Here is a 16,614-nt window from a genome sequence, read left to right on the forward strand (position 1 = left end):
CACTCGCTCCATGTACAGATTAGCCACAATGGGGGATACCGGAGACCCCATTGCACAGCCATGAATCTGCCTGTAGTAATTCCCCCTAAACAGGAAATACGTGGTGTTAAGACAGATCTCCAAGAGCTGGCAGATGTTGTCTGGTGTGAGTTTGGTCCTTTCAAGTAGAGACACATCTTCCAGCAGTCTCTGCCTCACAGCTGAGATGGCCTCAGCGGTGGGGATGCAGGTGAACAACGAAGTCACATCAAAAGACACAATTGTTTCATCTGCCTCCAGCTGCAGGTCCTTGATCTTGTGTGTTCTCCACATGGTGTTCTGAGTTACCCACTAGAGGAGCCAAAATCCACTTGAGGTGCTTGGCCACATTGTACATGATGGAATCTGTGCTACATACAATAGGCCTGAGTGGCACGTCCTGTTTGTGGATATTGGGCAGTCCATAGATGCACGGAGTGGCGTCCCCAGGGTACAGTCTGTAGTATGTCTGCCTGTCGATGAGTCCCTCTTTCTCCAGGTTTGGAGGTAGCTAATGGTTTTCTTCTTATAGCCGCTCGTGGGGTCTCTCTTCAGACGTTCGTATGTATTGGAGTCACTGAGCAAGTTGTTGATCTTGGCCTTGTAGTCAGATGTGTTCAGGACCACCGTGCATCTGCCTTTATCCGCTGGCAGGATAAGGATGCTTTGGTCCTTTTGCAGTGCAAAAGTGTTTTGTGAATTGTTCTGTTATTTATGTCTGTAGCATGGCCCAAGCAGAGGGTCACCTCTTTGAGTCTGGTCTGCTTGAGGTTTCTTCCTCAGAGGGAGTTTTTCCTTACCACTGCTACTCTGGGGGTTAGTAAGGTTAGACCTTACTTGTGTGAAGCACCTTGAGGCAACTGTGTTGTGATTTGGTAATATAAATTAAAATAAATTGAAAATAAATTGAAAAAAATTGAAGAGTTAGACGACAACAGCACGGTGGATTAGTGTTAGCAGTGTTGCCTCACAGCAAGAAGGTCATGGGATCAATTCCCACCTGTGGCAGTTCTGTGTGTTGTTTGCATTTTCTCCCTGTGCTTGCATGGGTTTCCTCTGGGTGCTCCGACTTCCTCCCACATCCAAAGACATGCAGGTTAGGTGGATGGAATCTTTAAATTGTCCGTAAGTGTGCGTGCGGTGTGGATGTATTTGTCTGTCTATATGTGGCCCTGTAACAGACTGGCATCCTGTCCAGGGTGAACTCTGCCTCACGCGCTATGAATGTTGGGATAGGCGCCAACCCTCCATGATCCTTATGTGTAGTAAGCGGTTGATGAGTGAGTGAGTGAGTGAGTGAGTGAGTGAGTGAGTGAGTGAGTGAGTGAGTGAGTGAGTGAGTGAGTGAGTGAGTGAGACGACGTTGTTGAGGATAGGAAAGCGTGGGATGATTTGCCGGGTCTACTACGGAACTCAGACTTGGCAAAAAATGAATGAATGAATGAAAAACATACAGTAAAACTCACATGTGATGGATTGTGGTGGACCAGCGAATTTTGTCTGTTATAATCAAAATCCATTATATGTATCAAATGGGCAAAATCCGCTATATGCTTAAAACCAACAAAATCACACCCAGGGATATACGAGGGCTGTCAATAAAGTAACGGTCCTTTTTATTTTTTTCAAAAACTATATGGATTTCATTCATATGTTTTTACGTCAGACATGCTTGAACCCTCGTGCGCATGCGTGAGTTTTTCCACGCCTGTCGGTGACGTCATTCGCCTGTGAGCACTCCTTGTGGGAGGAATCGTCCAGCCCCTCGTCGGAATTCCTTTGTCTGAGAAGTTGCTGAGAGACTGGCGCGTTGTTTTTCTAAACCTGTGAGACACATCGAAGTGGACACGGTTCGAAAAATTAAGCTGGTTTTCAGTGAAACTTTTAACGGCTGATGAGAGATTTTGAGGTGATTCTGTCGCTTTAAGGACTTCCCACGGTGTGAGACGTCGCGCAGTGCTCTCAGGCGGCGTCATCAGCCTGTTCAAGCTGAAAACCTCCACATTTCAGGCTCTATTGATCCAGGACGTCGTGAGAGAACAGAGAAGTTTCAGAAGAAGTCGGTTTCAGCATTTTATCCGGATATTCCACTGTTAAAGGAGATTTTTTTAATGAAAGACGTGCGGACGGGACGCAGCCGCCGCGACGCTCCGCCACAGGAAAAACACCTCTGTTGAAAGCCTTAAAGACAAGTTGGAACATGTCCTGCCTGTTAAACAATTTCTCATATACTCACTCCACTGAAAGCCATCAAAAGCCGCCTGGATTTTACAAATGGTTATCAACACGGAGGTGTTTTTCCTGTGCAGCCGCACCGCGTCGGCTGCGTCCCGACGCGCGGATCCGTCCGCACGTCTTTCATTAAAAAAATCTCCTTTAACAGTGGAATATCTGGATAAAATGCTGAAACCGACTTCTTCTGAAACTTCTCTGTTCTCTCACGATGTCCTGGATCAATAGAGCCTGAAATGTGGAGGTTTTCAGCTTGAACAGGCTGACGACGGTGGCTGAGAGCGCTGCGCGACGTCTCGCTCCGTGAAAAGTCCTTAAAGCGACAGAATCACCTCAAAATCTCTCATCAGCCGTTAAAATTTTCACTGAAAACCAGCTTAATTTTTCGAACCGTGTCCACTTTGATGTGTCTCACAGGTTTAGAAAAAATTCTGATCAAACAACGTGCCAGTCTCTCAGCAACTTCTCAGACAAAGGAATTCCGACGAGGGGCTGGACGACTCCTCCCACAAGGAGTGCTCACAGGCGAATGACGTCACCGACAGGCGTGGAAAAACTCACGCATGCGCACGAGGGTTCAAGCATGTCTGACGTAAAAACATAGGAATGAAATCCATATAGTTTTTGAAAAAAATAAAAAGGACCCTTACTTTATTGACAGCCCTCGTATGTGAAACTTAACACCATCTTACAGTGCTGGCAGCAAGCAGTATTTTATTAATAATCACCAGACTTGAATCATGGCCTGCCTCGATTAGGCGTTGGGTCTGAGCACGGTTAAAAAAAACGCCCGATCTTTTAATCTCGGAAATACGGTGTCCACTTTCCTCGAATCGGTGAGTGTCAGTGCTGAACTTCATTTCGTACCTCTGTTACTGAGCACGTCCAGACTGCTCTGTCCGGTACATACGAGGGGTTTTTAATAGGAATACATTATGATGGGGCAGGACGTTTTGTTCAACGTCAGCAAAAATCCATTATATACTGTGTTCATTACATAGAAAACTATAAATAAGCATTGGGACTTTTGCTTTTGTCCGGTGAGTGTGAATATCTGGTTTATGCGATGACGATTTAAGCGAATTTTAATGGACATAAGGTTTAGATTTTGCTTAGAAAAATCTTACTGCACATCTTCAGGAAATTTTACATGGTGCTTGAAAAACATGGATTTTTTTGGCGGGGGGGGGGGGGGGCGGCGTTGTTTTGTTTTGTTTTTATTTTTATTTTTGTAGACAACAGACACATAGATTTGAGGAATAGAAAATTATGATCTAGATAAATTTGCTTTGCTCAGAGAGTGATGACAGCATTGAGTTGTCACTCTGCCATGAGAAACAAGGAGCATATAAGAATAAGAAAGAACTATATTAATCCCGAAGGAAATTGTTTTGCCACAGTCTTTCTTTTTTTCTTCCTTTTTTTTTATAGTGAGAACAATGAGTACAACATGTTTGTGCAAAATGACTGAAGACACTTGCACAAGATGTTTGACAGTGCAGCACATAGCCCTGAGTAACTGAAAACTCTGATTGTTATGTATTCAGACTCCCTTTTATATAGATGTTATGACAATTAAGTCCATATTTACTGTGGTGCATTATCATGATCTTCATTGTGGAGACCAGGTGCCAGTTCTGGATCTGTGGCTTGTTAAAGCAGAGCTACACTTTATTAATCCATAAAGCACTTTAACACAGCAATAGTTTCCTACCACTCGACCTGTGGCAAATGCCAGTATTATTTTTTTATGTGTCTGCATGTACTTTTGAGAGCATGATTTGCAAATGATGTGCAAACGTAGATCAAAGTACCTTATAGGCTCTGCCTCCATAGACGCAGGAAGGCTTGGCAGAGGAACACTCCGGGCAGCATTTCCCCAGCAGGTGAACAAGCTCGGAACCCTAAAAACAACAATTACATTTTATATCTCTTTTGTGATGTACAGTAAAAGAAAATAAAACAAAACATTGTGTTAACCATTTAGGATTTCCAGACATTTGTTTTACATGGTCCCTCCATTCTATGTTCAATTTAACTATGAAGCTGTGCAACTCCTGATGTAACAGACAAAAGCTGCACGATGCACAGCTCCTCCAATTACAGCCACAGAAGCCTGTCACTCCTTCAGAGTTGTCTGGGTGTCTTCTCTCAATAGTCTCCTTCTTGCACAACCACTCAGTTTTTGAGAAGTGCCCACTCCAGACAGATTTACCACACAGTGTCATACTGTTTGTATTTTTTAATGATTGATGGATATGAAGTCCCAGACATATTCAGTGACTTGGAAATGTTACTTGTATGAAGAAAATTAGCTGTAGATGTCATGATTTAATTGACTGATTTGATTTTTCCTCCAAAAATGGAGGAAAAGTGTATGAAAATGGCTGTAATTCCTTAATTCTTATAGAAGGGACATTTTTGGAAACCACTTGAAATTAAAAGCTGAAAGTCAATACGGCAAAGACATCTTGATTGTTTCATTTCAAATTCAAAGTTGCTGGTGTACAGAAGCAAAATTATTACACACTCAGACATATGTCAATAAAGTATAGGTCCTTTTTATTTTTTTCAAAAACTATATGGATTTCATTCATATGTTTTTACGTCAGACATGCTTGAACCCTCGTGCGCATGCATGAGTTTTTCCACGCCTGTCGGTGACATCATTCGCCTGTGAGCACTCCTTGTGGGAGGAGTCGTCCAGCCCCTCGTCGGAATTCCTTTGTCTGAGAAGTTGCTGAGAGACTGGCGCTTTGTTTGATCAAAATGTTTTCTAAACATATGAGACACATCAAAGTGGACACGGTTCGAAAAATTAAGCTGGTTTTCAGTGAAAATTTTAACGGCTGATGAGAGATTTTGAGGTGATACTGTCGCTTTAAGGACTTCCCACGGTGCGAGACGTCGCGCAGCGGTCCCATGCGCCGTCATCAGCCTGTTTCAAGCTGAAAACCTCCACATTTCAGACTCTATTGATCCAGGACGTCGTGAGAGAACAGAGAAGTTTCAGAAGAAGTCGGTTTCAGCATTTTATCCGGATATTCCACTGTTAAAGGAGATTTTTTTAATGACAGACGTGCAGACGGGTCCGCGTGTCGGGACGCAGCCGGCGCAGTGGCACAGGAAAAACACCTCCGTGTTGATAACATTTGTAAAATCCAGGCGGCTTTTGATGGCTTTCAGTGGAGTGAGTATATGAGAAATTGTTTAACAGCTGGACATGTTCCAACTTGTCCTTAAGGCTTCCAACAGAGGTATTTTTCCTGTGGCGGAGCGACGCGGCGGCTGCGAGCCGACGCTGCAATCCGCCCGCACGTCTTTCATTAAAAAAATCTCCTTTAACGGTGGAATATCCGGATAAAATGCTGAAACCGACGACTTCTGAAACTTCTCTGTTCTCTCACGACGTCCTGGATCAATAGAGCCTGAAATGTAGAGGTTTTCAGCTTGAAACAGGCTGACGACGGCGCCTGAGAGCGCTGCGCGACGTCTCGCACAGTGGGAAGTCCTTAAAGCGACAGTATCACCTCAAAATCTCTCATCAGCCGTTAAAATTTTCACTGAAAACCAGCTTAATTTTTCGAACCGTGTCCACTTCGATGTGTCTCACAGGTTTAGAAAAAAATTTTTGATCAAACAAAGCGCCAGTCTCTCAGCAACTTCTCAGACAAAGGAATTCCGACGAGGAGCTGGACGACTCCTCCCACAAGGAGTGCTCACAGGCGAATGACGTCACCGACAGGCGTGGAAAAACTCACGCATGCGCACGAGGGTTCAAGCATGTCTTACGTAAAAACATATGAATGAAATCCATATAGTTTTTGAAAAAAATAAAAAGGACCTATACTTTATTGACAGACCTCGTATATATATATATATATATATATTACATTCTAAAAATAACTGGTGTTAGGCGAAATTCACGAAGTAGTCAGCATTATTTTTTTACAATTATTATAGATATTTTAAGGCTGTAAAACCCCTCACTACACACTTTATACACTTTTCTCAAACAGGCATTAACATTTTCTCACTTTTCCCTCCTGTGTAAACACTCAAAGTTAAAACAGTAGAAAAAAATTTGAACTTTTCCTATGAATAATTATGATGGCTTTTAGAACTAACAAATTTAATTTTAACAATCAACCTATGAGGTTGGACACGTAAGAAAATATTAATAGTGACTCACCAGTATTTCACAGTTCCTCTGACCGCGCCTCTTTGTCGTGGCGCCGCTCCGCTGTCCGGATTGGCTGATTACTCGGGTGGTATGAAAAATATTACCCGTCCACAAAAAGGGTGTATTGCTATTTATTCTTTAGTGTTTTATCCAATCATATTGGCGTATCATTTATAGGTATATGATAAAGCTACTGATTCACTGTGCCCGTAATTCATCGTTTCCTCTACAGTTCACAGTGGTGAGTAAGGTGACTACAACCAGTGAAAAATCTTAAAGCACAGTGGTGCACCGGAGACAAGGACTGTAGACAAGTGGTTGAAACCCACATATACACAACGTCACCATAATCAAGTACAGGCAAAAGGTAACAGTTACTAGACGCTTCCGAGCTCTGATGGAGAAACATGACTTGTTTCTATGAAAGAACCTGAGCTTCACCCTCAGTTTAGAGATCAAATATATAAGATGAACTTTGAAAGAAAGCTCCACATCAATAATTAAACCCAGGCACTTGTAACCTCAAACTAGCTCAAGCGTTTTACCTTGGGCAGTTTTGATGAATGGTATGTTCTCCAAGGAAACAGATGAGTTTGAAAAAAAGCATTCTGTTGGATTTTTCAACATTTAAAACCAATTTCATTTTCTCCAGATGAATCTGCTCTGCATCAAAGGCAGACTGCAGAAATTTAAATGCCTGTGTGACTGAGTGTGAACAGCAGTGAATGAGTGCTATCTGCATAAAGATGGTATTTGATAAGTTTGCACACAGATCAATAATGTACATTGTGAACAGTATTCAATCAATCATTTTTTTTTTTATATAGCGCCAAATCACAACAAACAGTTGCCCCAAGGCGCCCCATATTGTAAGGCAAGGCCATACAATAATTACGTAAAACCCCAACGGTCAAAACGACCCCCTGTGAGCAAGCACTTGGCTACAGTGGGAAGGAAAAACTCCCTTTTAACAGGAAGAAACCTCCAGCAGAACCAGGCTCAGGGAGGGGCAGTCTTCTGCTGGGACTGGCTGGGGCTGAGGGAGAGAACCAGGAAAAAGACATGCTGTGGAGGGGAGCAGAGATCGATCACTAATGATTAAATGCAGAGTGGTGCATACAGAGCAAAAAGAGAAAGAAACAGTGCATCATGGGAACTCCCCAGCAGTCTACGTCTATAGCAGCATAACTAAGGGATGGTTCAGGGTCACCTGATCCAGCCCTAACTATAAGCTTTAGCAAAAAGGAAAGTTTTAAGCCTAATCTTAAAAGTAGAGAGGGTGTCTGTCTCCCTGATCTGAATTGGGAGCTGGTTCCACAGGAGAGGAGCCTGAAAGCTGAAGGCTCTGCCTCCCATTCTACTCTTACAAACCCTAGGAACTACAAGTAAGCCTGCAGTCTGAGAGCGAAGCGCTCTATTGGGGTGATATGGTACTACGAGGTCCCTAAGATAAGATGGGACCTGATTATTCAAAACCTTATAAGTAAGAAGAAGAATTTTAAATTCTATTCTAGAATTAACAGGAAGCCAATAGTTGCAACAGTTACTTTGAAAAAAGTAATCAAATTACTGATTACTTCTTGAAAGAGTAACTTAGTTACTTTACTGATTACTCAATTTTAAATACATTAACAAGAGTTATCAGAAAATGACATATCCCCCCCCCCCGGTCCCCACAAATCAGTATTACAAAGTGTCTGGGAAATCACTGAAGTACACTCGTATGCTATATATGAATGAAATTGGTCAAGTGATTCTGGAGATATCGCGCTAACAAGAGATAATATACGGACATGCTGATTGCTATATCCCCCCGAATGAATATAATAATGTTTGGGTAGTGTTAAGGCTGTTTCAGAAGAATTTTACACATTAGTACTTGCATAGGCGTAGGAGGTGGGGGGGCGCAGGGTCAACCACCCCCCCCCCCCCCCCGGGCTCAGCAAAATGCTCAAATTCGGGCAGATGGGCTGGAAAATTTGGGCATGGGCCATGTAGACTCTGAATACAGAATAGAATGACCTAAAATGCCAGACTTATTTTCGCAATTAATGTAAACAATCAAACCGCTATTTGGTCACCAATATAAATATAAATATGGGTATATAAATATATGGTAATTTAAAGAGTCATGGAGGTTTCTGAAATTCGGGTAAATTTGGTGCCGCCCCCCCAAATAGACCCCACCTCCTACGCCTATGAGTACTTGTAGACATAGCATAGCATGTGGCTATGCGTGTAGTACTGCGGTAACTAGAAAGCAATGCATTCAAGCATTGCATGCAGAGACCATCGTATGTGTAAAGTTACTGTGACAGGTAGTTTATTTTCTTATTTATTTTTTTAGTGGGACATAAACAGTGCAAAAAATAGGTAAAAATGAGTGGCCTTGATGAAAACAAACCAAGACCGGAGCCCAGACATAATTTTTTTTTAATCGGCCTCAAGGGCTCCAACACTGTTATTGACCAAGTGGCAACACTCAAGCTCCCAATTTGACCCTATTGCAGAAGTCATTTTTCTTTTCTTTTTTTTTGTTTTCTTTTTTCCCCTTTTTTCCCCCTGTTTGCATATATAGTAATAGTAAAAGCCACACGGAACCATTTATGTACATTAATACTCATATATGCAATTTAATCTTGCAAGACAGAAGGTATGTAGTGCGTGAGTGAACGAGGTGTGCGTGTGTGACCCCCATCTGCCCTTCCCGATCAGCCTACACCATCCTACTCAAAGCCAACCGACAACTTCTATCAGGAAGGGCCGACCACCAAAACAACACGAAGACAGACAAGAACGAGAGACAAGTGGTGAAGGCCTCCAACACTATTACTGACCAAGTGGCAACACTCGAGCTCCCATTTTGACCCTATTGCAGAAGTCATTTTTCTTGAAGTTCCTTGAGGCTGACTCCAAAACAGACCAAATTTCCACAGAAGCCCATTTTAAAATGTCCAACTTTTCAAGCAGAAATAAACCTATTTACAGCCTGGTACAAAAACCGGTTTTGGTCTCTATAGATGGTTTTCTCCTCAGTGACAACTGTACAGAGATGAATTTTTTTCTAACTTCTTAGTTTAAGATGTTTTATTTAATTAATAAAATTCTGTATAATTGTGGGCATGGTTGCTTTGAATGACAGCTGCTGTGTCCGTCATCTCCTCCTCTCCTAGTCTCCGAATGAAACAGAGCCATTCGCTTTTGTGTCTGTTTGGAATATTTTATTACAAACACCTGGAATAGTACAGCTTGTTGTGCATTGAAATGCCTTAACGGATCATTTAAAGCGTCCCTGTTGCAATATTGACACTGAGTGAAACTCGCGTCTTTTTTACTACTGTATGCTAACAATGTAAGCACTTTTAGCAGCTGTTGGCAGGTTAGAAAGTATGAAGCAGATAACTTTTACTGTTCACATCAAAGTAAACTGTTATGAGAACCACAGCACAGTTCCCAAAAATATGAATGAATAAAATCCAGGTTAGCTGTTAGCTACTGGTTCAGACTCAAAGACAGGGGTGTGTTTGGGCTTTTTCATCACACACGAAGCCACCTACGCTCCACCCCTTCATGTAATAATGAGTTCATCATGAATCAGTGCGGACGGGGCTCTCAACATGGCGACACATAGAAAAGGGAGTTGTGTGATGTTATGTAGGCTCTGCCCAGTATTATACAGTCTATGTTACTGGCTGATAAATAAACTCAACAGATCTGTTAGATAGATAGCTATGTGCATAAAGAAGAGTTTTCAGCACACTTAGATCCATGCACTTCTTTGTGCAATGCCCTGATGAAGGTCGTTTCACTGAAGGGTTGGTTAAAAATAAAAATAAAATGAAAAAGAAATACATGGATCTAAGTGTGCTGAAAATTCTTCTTTAAACTGACTGTGTTTGTTATTTTTGTTTTTCCTGGCACCTTAGTGATTGTGAGTGCGGCGTACAGCTTCAAAATTTAAGATAGCTATCTGCTAAAACCTTCCAAGCTATGCTAGCTTTCAAGATAGCTACTGCACTATGCTGGGCTAGCTTACAAGCTAACCTGTCTCACCCTGCTCAGAGTGCCGCTCTCATTGGACCGACATATCTGCTATTTTAGCATTGTGGGATAGCTCGCACACAGATTGAACTCGCCGGAATACTTTCGTGAAACTGCTCAGCGTGCCGCTCTTGTTGGAGCGACAACACACAGAATGTGTCTCTTCCCAGATAGATCTCTTTCAGTGCAGCTTCTTGTTCTGACTTTAACACAAAGTTAACACCCAAGTCTTTCATCGCCAACTGTAATTGGTATTCAAAACATTCCAATCATATCTTTCTGAACTCTTCCGCATCAAACTCCATCATGTCAATTTTTACAATGCTCATAAACTTTTAAGTTTCTTAAATGTTTATTACGGACACTCTTAAAACTTCAGTTCTCTTTATAATTTTATAAGTGGTAAATTTTAGAATTGATTTTAGATGAGATATACTCATTATCTCACAGGAATATATCACAATTATCTGGGAACTACTTTTTGCACAGGAATTCATCAAGCACATCAGCCGCGGGAGTGTACTAACACAGAATCCACAGAAACTGTGGAAAGTTGATCGGCCATAACGAGAGTCTCCACTTTTAGCTTGTCATAAGCTAAGCTAGTGGCGCTTGTGAGAGTGTGAACTTGACTGCTATCCAGCTATCTAGCTAGCGTCAGGCCTGTCAGAATAATAAGTTAACCAATTTAAAGTCAGGATTTTGCACTTTTTGATCTTTTCTGCAAACTATACTGATTATGTTTGTCAATAATACAAAGATTTGTAAGATTACATGATCAAAGGCTTACTGGGTATCAACGTCTGTTTGAGGAACTAAATCACCAAAATGTGTAAGAAATATGGATAAATCCCTACATCATAAAATGAAAATAGATTTTTTTTGTACTGATTGAAATATATTAATTGAAATTCAATTCAAAATGTGAATGCCACTTTAATTTCCTCCTAACACTGAGACCACTAACATGCAAATTTGGGAAACAGATCCTTGATGTTGATTCACACAGACATGCCCGCCTCTGACCCGCGATATTGACAGTGCAGCTGCTATAATCTGACAGTTAAAATAAGGAATGGTTCGGTCATTGGCGTGAATTAAACGCTGCTCTGAAGGCAGGTTACCCCAACAAAAACATTAAGAGCTACTGCCTGTTTACTATGAGGAATTGTGTCATAGTAATACAAAAACCTGTTACCCGTTACTCTCACACTTGTGTCTTACGGCCTTAAAATTTATGTCTTAGTTGGCGTTTAGATTTGGTATTGCTTGTGTTTGCCTTGCTTACCTGTGGGCATTCAACTCTGCTGCACTCAGCCTTCTGGCAGAGAACCTGACCTCGGCTGCAGATGCAGAACTCACAGCCCGTCCCATTCCACATGTCTCCATGGTAACGCATGGCACCCTCATACAAGCAGCTACCCTTGGCAACAGCACATTCTTCACAGCACTGACCGACACGTTTCACTTTGGTCTGACCCTGTAGACGTGAAGCAACGGAGAAAATTAAATGGGACGAAAAAATCCTAAAGTCGTGTTTTATAAATGACATCACAGAAACAGGTTAAAAGTGAGATTGTTTGTTAAAAATGCATCAAGTGATTTGGACCCAGGAGCCTGATGTCCACCTCTAGTTCCATTTTGTTGATGGTTGTCTGTCCGTAAGAGTCCATGTCTAGCAGGTTCATGAGCTGCACAACTCACACATCTGCTTTTATGGATCACGTCCTAACATTCAGTAATGAAAAAAACTATGGTGTGCGAACTAATAATAGAGCAAAAATAGAGCAAAAGCTGCAAAAATAAAGCTAAAAGAAATGGGTTCAAACTAGAGGTGGGCGATACTGGGAATTCTGGTATTGATCCGATACCAAGTAAATACAGGCCCAGTATTGCCGATACCGATAATGATACTTTTTCATATTTAAGCTTCATAGATCCAAAGGATCCAAAAGACCTAGGACAGAATTTCGCCAAACACTGTACATGACAACAAAATACTTTATTATCACAACCAACACTTTTATTTAAAAAAAAATCACTCAACATAATTTAAAACAAAATCTCCTGAGGTAAAGAGCTGACAAAACACAATACAAGGGTGCGCTGCTCTGTGTTGTGTGACACAGCACAGCGCTGCTCTTACAGACAGAGAGCAGACTCTGATGAATCTGCATGCGCAGCAGTCAGTGCGTGCGGGAGAGAAAAAAGCTTGAGTATCAATGTTTTTTGTCCAATATCAATACCAGCGTTGGCATCGATATTATCGATATTAGGATCGATCCGCCCACCTCTAGTTCAAACCGCATAAAGTCTAGATATCTACAGACGTACTATTACTGAAAACAAGTGCATAGTCCCACGGTGCCCTTGGGAAATGTTGATCAGCTCACCACTGGAAAGTGACACTTTTCTGCGGGTTTATATAAAGAACAGTTAAGTGATTTTGACATTTGAGTTTCCACCCCAAAATCAAAAGGCTTCTTGGGGTCACCATGCCTAACTTGCATGCCAAGTCTAGTGACAATTGGGCAATTAGTAAAGAAGTTATTGCGCTCACAAGAGTTTTACAACATACACTCCAGTGACCTTAACCTTTTGATCCTAAAATCAATAGACTTATTGGGGTCACTATGCATAATGCATATATGTTTGGTGACAACCGGGCCAGGACAACTGAAGTAATCTTGCTCACAAGTGAAATGTTGCATGACTCACTGACTCCCTGACTCCTTTTTTTGGGGGACAGTTTAGCCCGTTGGATGCAGTGGGAACTGAATCAGCTGTACACTGTAAGAAATGAAAGTTAAAATTTTTAAAAACTCAAAACCTATATTGTGTGTGTGTGTGTGTGTGTGTGTGTGTGTGTGTGGTATCACAAGCAGAGGAGTCTGCCTCGGCGTTGCTGTACGTACTTTTGTTTAACTTGAAATTTATTTCATGTTCATTTAAGGAAAAGCTCGTTAAAACAGACCCACACTTCACAGAGTTTTCCAGTTGACTGAGAGCAAGAAGTAAAATCAGGGTAAGAAGTAAAATCAGGGTAAGATTATGTGACAATGTTTGTCACATAATCCTACGTAAACTTTAGAGCACATAATGTCTGGTTTACATCAGCTGTATTGTTTTGCGTCTGCAGTACTGTCATACTCCGAGCATCTCTTTTCTCAGGGATATATTACCACCACTGTGTGTTTAGCTGAAGGACACGGTGTTGTGTTCTTGGTTTTTCACTCACCGATGTTGGGTCTTTTTCAAACTGATGTGTGTCTGTTTTGTAACAATTTTCATTGTGCCAATTTTTTTTTTTGCCAGTCATCGTGTTGGAGGGAGCAAAGCTCTTTGTGTGCTCATGATGCCATTTGAACATTGCTGTGTCGTATTTGTGTTGTGTTTGATAAGATAACTGAGGTTGTGTGTGCCCACCTTGTCACAGGTGAGGGGTTGACAGGTGTGGGTGTGGCAGTGAGACTGGCCGTGGTCACACACACATGTGGTACAAGTGTTCTTCTGCCATTGTTCGCCGTGCTGTAACACAAACACACACAAATGCACATAGAAAGTACACACCGGTTTATTTAGAATACAACCTTTAAATACTGTTTTTATGAGTTCTTAAAATAAGAGTAAAATTGTGTTTTTTTTCTGATCATTTTTTGCTTTGGGTTGAGGCCACCTAAAATCCCAGACACACCCTAATTATTCATTCTGGCTATGCCCCTGTGCTCTGCATGATCACCGGTCCAATCAATGAAATCTCTATGCTCCAAAACAGAAAAGAATCTCCAGTGTATTTTCATTTTAGCCTTTAATTACAGTGGGTAAAATAAGTATTAAATATGTCACCATTTTTATCAGTAAATTATATTTCTAAAGGTAATCTTGACATGAAATTTTTGTCAGATGTCAACAACACTACAAGTAATCCACATATACAAAGAAATCAAACCATAGATGTCCATAAATTATGTTATGTGTAATAATGTGAACTGACATAGGAAAAAAGTATTGAACACCTGAAGAAAGGGAGGTGCAAAATTGACATGGAAAGCAAAGACACCAGCTGAAATCTATTAGTAATTAGAAAGCAGTCCTGCCCCTTGTCAGGACAAATTATTATCAGCTGGTTCACTCCCAACTGACAGCCTATAAAAAGGTGTCACACAAGAAACATCTCATGATGGGTAAAGGCAAAGAGCTCTGAATATCTTTGCAATCTTATTGTTGCAAAACATACGGATGGCTAGAATGGCCCAGACAATCACCTGACATAAATCCTACATAAAATCTATGGAAAGTTCTACAGATCAGTGTTCATAGAAGAGGTCCACGGAATCTTCAAGATTTGAAGATTTGACTGTTTGTGTGGAAGAATGGGCCAACATCACACCTGAGCAATGCATGCGACTACTTTGTACATACAGGAGGCATCTTGAAGCTTCATTACCAACGAAGGCTTTTGCACAAAGTATTAAATAAATTTCAATAAGCATGTTCAATACTATTTCGCTGTGTTCTTCCCCTTTTATTGCACATAACTTCATTTCTGTAAATTAGTTTTTTTTTTGTTTGTTTGTTTGTTTTTGTTTTGTTTTGTTTGTTGCATGTGTGGATTGTGTGGTTTGTGGCAAACATTTGGTGAAAATTTCATGTCAATAGCACCTTTAGAAATGTATTTACTGAGGAAAATGGTGATGTATTCAATACTTATTTTACCCACTGTATAACTTGGCATCAAAATAACTGAGCAGCCAAAAATCCACATTCATGCAGAAATGGGTTATTTCAAGATGCATTAATGAAATAAAAACCAAAGACATCGGTACAATTAAAAGACACATATGATCCCTTGTGTTTACAAATTACATCCGAGTGTTCATCTGAGTGTTGACGTTTTGTGGATCACGATTCATCACAATGCTATCAATTTTTTTGAAAAACTTCCTGGTTGATCAAAACATTGTGCAATGCTATTTCCACAGATTACACATTATCATGCCCCAGTTTATTTATTTTTTGTTTGTTTGTTTGTTTATTTGCAAGTCATGTGCTGTTGTGTATTTGCAGCACATTTAATGTGTGTGTGTGTGTGTGAGAGAGAGATGTTTCCTTTAGTGCGTTGAGGTGAAATAACTGATTCTCTTTAATAAATCCCAAACTGTGATGTCCAGGACACTTCCTGACACCCCGAGGAAGGAAACAACATCAGACGCCAAGATGCTGCCAACATGAATGAATGAGTGAATGTGTGCTGGAATGGGAACACACAAGACGGTGTGATCAAAGGAGGAAGCTGGCAGAAAGAGAGAGAAAAAAGGAGAGTGTCCCTCGAGATACAGAAAAAGACAGAAAAGGGAAGAAAAAAGAAAGCATGGGAAGGAAAGGAAACTGTCAAAAGAAAGAATAAAGGGGGAAAGGAAAGCAGAAGAGCAAAAGTAAATTAGTAGAAAAGAGGAAAAAAATGAAAATATGAAAGGGAAGGATAAGAGAGAAAGTAAAGAAGAGGAAGAAGGGAAAACACAGGAAAAGAAACGAGAATCCCAGTGAAAGACTGATGAAATCAAACATCAGGGGGAAAAAGATGAAAAAAGGTCAAAGAAAAACTGATGAGCAGAAGAAAGCAAGAGAAAAGGAAATGACAAGGAAAAAATGAAAGTGTCACAGGCCAAAAAAGTAAAGTCAAGAAAGAAGTGGAGAAAAAGAACAGAAGAGAACATTTAAAAAAAAAAAGAAAGGAAAGGAAAGGAAAAAAGGTGAAGAGTGATCGGAAGTCAGAGAAGAGGAAAAGAAACCAGTCAGAGGAACGTTTTCAAAAACAAAAAACAAAGGAAAGACAAGAAAAGGGGATGAGATAAGAGACAGAAAAAAACGTGAAAGGAAATAAGAAAACAAGGAGAGCTGAGAAGATGAAGAGAACGAGGAGAGGAAAAAACAAATAAGTAGCGCTTCTTTCATTTCAACATTACACACAAATGTGCACACACTCACACGTGCACACAGATGGAAAAGATTCACCAAACACACACACACGCTCTCATGACATCTCATAATAAGGACGTGCACGTGGCACTGTGTCCATTAGTCCAGCTCACACTGCTGCTCTAGTACGAGAAGTGAGCGAGTGAGTAGTAGGGACACGA

At 40.9% G+C, this 16,614-nt stretch overlaps 1 protein-coding gene across 1 annotated transcript in view; it reads right to left on the reverse strand.

The window, feature by feature from the left end:
• Positions 1–16,614, reverse strand: part of fras1 (Fraser extracellular matrix complex subunit 1) — a 786,018-nt gene that overhangs the window by 560,909 nt on the left and 208,495 nt on the right. Inside the window, exons 8-10 of the mRNA XM_034171199.1 lie at positions 13,901–14,002; positions 11,763–11,954; positions 4,065–4,154 (exon numbers count right to left, since the gene is read on the reverse strand). Coding sequence (XP_034027090.1) covers positions 4,065–4,154; positions 11,763–11,954; positions 13,901–14,002 — 384 coding nt within the window. The remainder of the gene's footprint in view (positions 1–4,064; positions 4,155–11,762; positions 11,955–13,900; positions 14,003–16,614) is intronic.

This window comes from Thalassophryne amazonica, chromosome 5 (genome assembly GCF_902500255.1).
Source record: "Thalassophryne amazonica chromosome 5, fThaAma1.1, whole genome shotgun sequence".
Taxonomy (NCBI): Eukaryota; Metazoa; Chordata; class Actinopteri; order Batrachoidiformes; family Batrachoididae; genus Thalassophryne; species Thalassophryne amazonica.